At 41.3% G+C, this 4,365-nt stretch overlaps 1 protein-coding gene across 1 annotated transcript; it reads left to right on the plus strand.

Moving 5' to 3' along the window:
* The first annotated feature begins 2,050 nt into the window (after nt 1-2,050).
* On the plus strand, nt 2,051-4,063 carry LOC149316325 (transmembrane protein 205-like). The gene is made up of 2 exons (XM_089515227.1): nt 2,051-2,208; nt 3,376-4,063. The coding sequence occupies exons 1-2, from the start codon at nt 2,053-2,055 to the stop codon at nt 3,673-3,675; spliced, it is 456 nt and encodes a 151-aa protein (XP_089371353.1). The 5' UTR covers nt 2,051-2,052; the 3' UTR covers nt 3,676-4,063.
* The last annotated feature ends 302 nt before the right edge of the window (nt 4,064-4,365 follow it).

Raw genomic sequence — 4,365 nt, forward strand, 5'->3', positions numbered from 1 at the left:
ACTCCAAGGCAGCGTATTCCACTGTTGAAGAGTTCTTACTGACAGTAAGTTCTTCCTAATGTTGAGGTGGAATTTATTTTCCAACCTGTGGGCATGTGCCTTCAAGTCGCCCATCATCTTATGGCGACCCCATAAATTTCATAGGGTTTCTTTAGGCAAGGAATATTCATACATACCTCTTATTTTTCCTGCTTTCTCTGCACATTGTCAACTCTGTGGGTTAGGTCAGTCTAAGAGAGTGAGTAATTGGCCTAAGGACACCTCTTGAATTTCATGGCTTAGTGGCGACTGACTGGATCTTGCATCTTGCAAATCTCAGTTCAATCACTACACTATCCTACACTGGCTGCATATTTGGTCTTACATTATTAAGGCAAATAATCACAGTTTATTTTATCTGTGGTTTGCACTCTACTCATGGAAAGTCCAATTGCTTGCTTTTAGGGGATCCCCACCAAATCTTATACTGTAGAGCAAGCTTCCCTGATCTTATATGTACCATATCCAAAAGATTGGAAGGAAAGGGTTGGGAAATTCTACTTTCATCCACTTACATCTTTGTCACATTTTTGTGGCATGTAATGTGGTCCTTGGTTTCAAATTAATGTAGACCCTAATCCTCTAACATAAGCATTGGTTGGAGGTGAGAATCTGCTTTAAGAAGCAACTGCCTTCCATTGTAATTTGAACATGGAGGGAGATGTTGCTAAGCATGCATCCCACATCCCATTGTAATCAGTGATTAAGCTCTCGTTGATGTTTATGGTTCCATATACAGTACTATATAAAATTCCTAAAAGCAGAATCTAGCTGTAGGGGGGAATATGGTAAGAGGTCTTAACCATCTTTTTGTCAATCTATTCAGCAAGGGATCTGAAGATCTTTAGCGTGGTGGTGATGAGCAACCACACTTTTAATTCTGAGAGCTTTCTGTCTGTGCACTGAGGACTGAAACTGAAATATCTATGTGTTCTCTGTTGCATCTTGGCGTTTCTAAACACAGGTGAAAGAAGACAGGTTCCTATGCTGACCCTTGGCCAGTGGCAACACAGGTGACTTGAAGTACCATGACTGCTGATACTGATCCCACAACACTTGTGAAAATGCTCCATCTGGTTTTCCTTTCAACTTTCTGGGGAATGCAGATCTGGGTTACTTTTATATCTAGTAAGTTGGACCTTTTCTACAACTCACAGTGGCATTGGAGCGAACAGGAAATAAAGCTGTCCATTTTGTCGGAGAGATACCCTACTAGCTTCTGAACAGCCTTCTTTTTTGACAGAGATGGTTTCCTGTACCATTCCCCCTATTGCCATGACACTTGTGTCCATATTGACCTTGCTGCGGCACCACTAATGCTGTCTACACTGGCACAGATACCCTGGCCAATAGAATCACAGCCAATAAAAACAACTTTATAACAAATGAAAAAGTTAAATCAATTCCACAAAACTATGCAAAAGAATCTTGTAGCACCTTTGAGACTAACTGAAAGAAAGAAGTTGGTAGCATGAGCTTTCGTAGACTTGAGCCTGCTTTCTCAGATGCATGTCCCTTTCTATTCCACCTAAGGAAAACAAAACAAATCTGCAGTATGCTCCAGGACCAAACAGCCAAGTTTGGCTGACATGAGGCCTTTGTTGGCACTAATAAGGCCAAGTGGAGGACATTTAACAATGAGGGTGTTGCAGCAGAGAAGGCCATTTGGGCTGGATGGGCAAATAGGGATAATGGCACTCCAGAAAGCAGAGATTAACATTCTGGTTTAGTGGATTTATGCTGGGGTATCAGTAGGGGCCCAAGAAAGCACATTCATGTGCTGATGGAGGCCACAGAAGTATGGAAATCCTCCCTGTACTTCCTTAATAAATAGCTAAAAGAAGTACTGCTCTGTAGTAAAAAGAAATGATCCAAACTTGCATGTGTTGTTTTATTTTACATTCTGAATAAAACATTTTAAACATTTGTTCTTAACATTTTAAAGCATGTATACTGTATAGGATAGAAATAAGTTAAGTGACCCAGTTGCTCTGTGCATTTGTAGGTTTTGTAATGGGCAACAATCTCTCACAACATACAATTGGATTCATTCAGAGTTGCCTCTTTCCATATTACTTCCACATTGGCTCTGCTTGTGCTTTCATCAACCTGACTATCTTTGCTGTGTGCCATCCCAGTGAACTTCTTAATGAGGAAGAAACTATACAGGTACTGTAGTAAGTTCCTTTTTTTAAAAAAGACTTGTCCTTAGATTTCATAAACATGTTTTAGTCTGCTGCACTGCTTTGTTGCACAGTTTCTGGGATAGCATTATACAAAATGATCTTGTAGTACCTTTGAGGCTGAGTTGTAGCATTAGCTTTCCCAGACTTAGGGGCAAAACAGACCAGCAGTAAGCACTGGGTTGTGAGCAGCATCTGAGCACGGCATTTCAACTCTGTATGCTCTGAGCCTCCCCACGCCACTGGGAAGTTGAACGACTGGTTGCATGTGCAGCTGCTTCATGGCATTTTGGTGGCATGGCATTTACATGGGCTGCGCCACTGAAATGTTGTGGTCTTGGCAAGGACACCCTTTTTCTACCCCCAAAAGGAGCAGCAGAAAAACACCAGATTGGAGCTGCAGCATGTGGTTGCTGCAGCCCCAATCGGGCGCTCAAAGGGGCAGCATGACACCACCTCTTTAGGGCCATCTGTTTCAGCCCTTAGTCTATGAGGAAATTTACTAGGTATACGAGAGTGAATGCTACAATTTCTTTCACTCACTCTCAAAGGTGGTACAAGATCCCTTTGCATGTCGATATTCCAGACCTGTACAGTTATGTCTCTGAATTTTGTAATAGCATGTGTACCTCATGAAGAAGTGGTTAAATGCAAAACTATCCATGATTACTACTGCATCGTAGACAAAAAAATATAAGTGGTTTCTCATAATTGCTGTCACTGGTATTAGAGACAGGACGCAAGCACTGGCTATAGTGTCTGGACAACAAAAAAAAATCAACTATTAGCGGAGGTTGGAAAAGTTTGTTTTCTAAATGAGAACTTCCAGCTGGGGGATTCTGGGATTTGTAAACATTTCCACAAAAGCTGGGCTATATTGACTTGTTTTGCTTTAGGATGGGGCAATGAGTACTGATTTATAACTTGTGTTAATCCCGATTTGAAAGTACAATGGCAGGAAACACCCACTGGTTTGTTATTGTAGCTTACCTACGCTGCTTGGGGCTAATGGCAGTTGTCCAATTGGATCAGATGCTGGGGCCAGTTGTGAAGCCAAGTAGGATTTCTGGATTAAGAGAGTTCAGCTGTATGTTGTTCCCAAACCATGTCTTCCGACAGTAGAATTCCCAGCCTAACTGTCTGTCTTTTCCAGATTACCGTCTTCTTCATTTGTGTCACAGTTGCTGCTCTAAATGCTTACTGGTTTGGGCAGGTGACTTCAGACATTATGGCTGAAATGCACCTTATTGAGCAAAGCTATGGCTTAGGAGGGGACATTGGTCTGTTCTTAAACAAGTCCCTCATACGGCTGCGTCAACTGGATTCTAATTACAAGGAGCTGGCAAGCAGGCTAAGCATCTACCATGGCTTCTCTTCCCTTTGCAACCTGTGCTGCTTTGCATGTAATGGCCTGAGCCTCTATTATATGGCTGCTCACCTTTCAGCATTATAACCCACAAGGCTCAGTAACCCAAGCAAGTAACTCAAGCTTTGAAAAGACTCATGCTTGTGAAATTACAGACTCTGGTGGTCCACATAACCCATACATTGGACTGCTACAGGAGACTCAGCATGTTAACCGTGTTTCCCCATGTGGTATGCTGCAAAATCTCCGAACAACTCTGTTTTGGCAAGAGATGCACTATTCTTCCAATAAGTTGCCCTTCATAGAACTCCAAACTCCTGGTTGGTAAGTCCTCTCATTGTAATATAAATATTGGCCAGGCTAAAAGATAATGGACTTAAAGCGACTTCATTCCACCAAAATATTTTATTTTGAAGCATTAAAAAAAAACCAACACCTTCCTAAATTCATTTGGGAATGAATTAAGATTTGACAGTTGCCACAGTAAATGTTTAACACTTAATGTGTTCCCCTGTTCTCTTTAGTCTTCCAGGGAACAAAAGTTAAACTTCAAGATGGCAGCAACTCAACTACTTATAGGTATTTGTTTAAGGACACCCAGGTCTAGCTACTTGGTCCAGGGAAAATGTATTTTAATCTTTTAAAATATCCCCAGAACACTCTTCCTCAGTCTTCTGGTTTCTGATGTACCATTCTTCTATTAATATGTTCTGAAATAAAGTCTTTGATCAGAGTCCTGTTGACTTATGCTGGTTTAAATACTATTATTGATGGAGT

Source organism: Sceloporus occidentalis, unplaced genomic scaffold, assembly GCF_023333645.1.
Source record: "Sceloporus occidentalis isolate IW3139 unplaced genomic scaffold, rSceOcc1.0.p SCAF_3, whole genome shotgun sequence".
Classification (NCBI taxonomy): Eukaryota; Metazoa; Chordata; class Lepidosauria; order Squamata; family Phrynosomatidae; genus Sceloporus; species Sceloporus occidentalis.

What these genes read in the sequence shown, in the direction of transcription:
- LOC149316325 (XM_089515227.1), top strand. Translation starts at nt 2,053, where the DNA reads ATGGGCAACAATCTCTCACAACATACAATTGGATTCATTCAGAGTTGC. An exon ending in ATGAGGAAGAAACTATACAG is followed by an intron (nt 2,209 to 3,375) that starts GTACTGTAGTAA and finishes TGTCTTTTCCAG; the next exon opens with ATTACCGTCTTCTTCATTTG.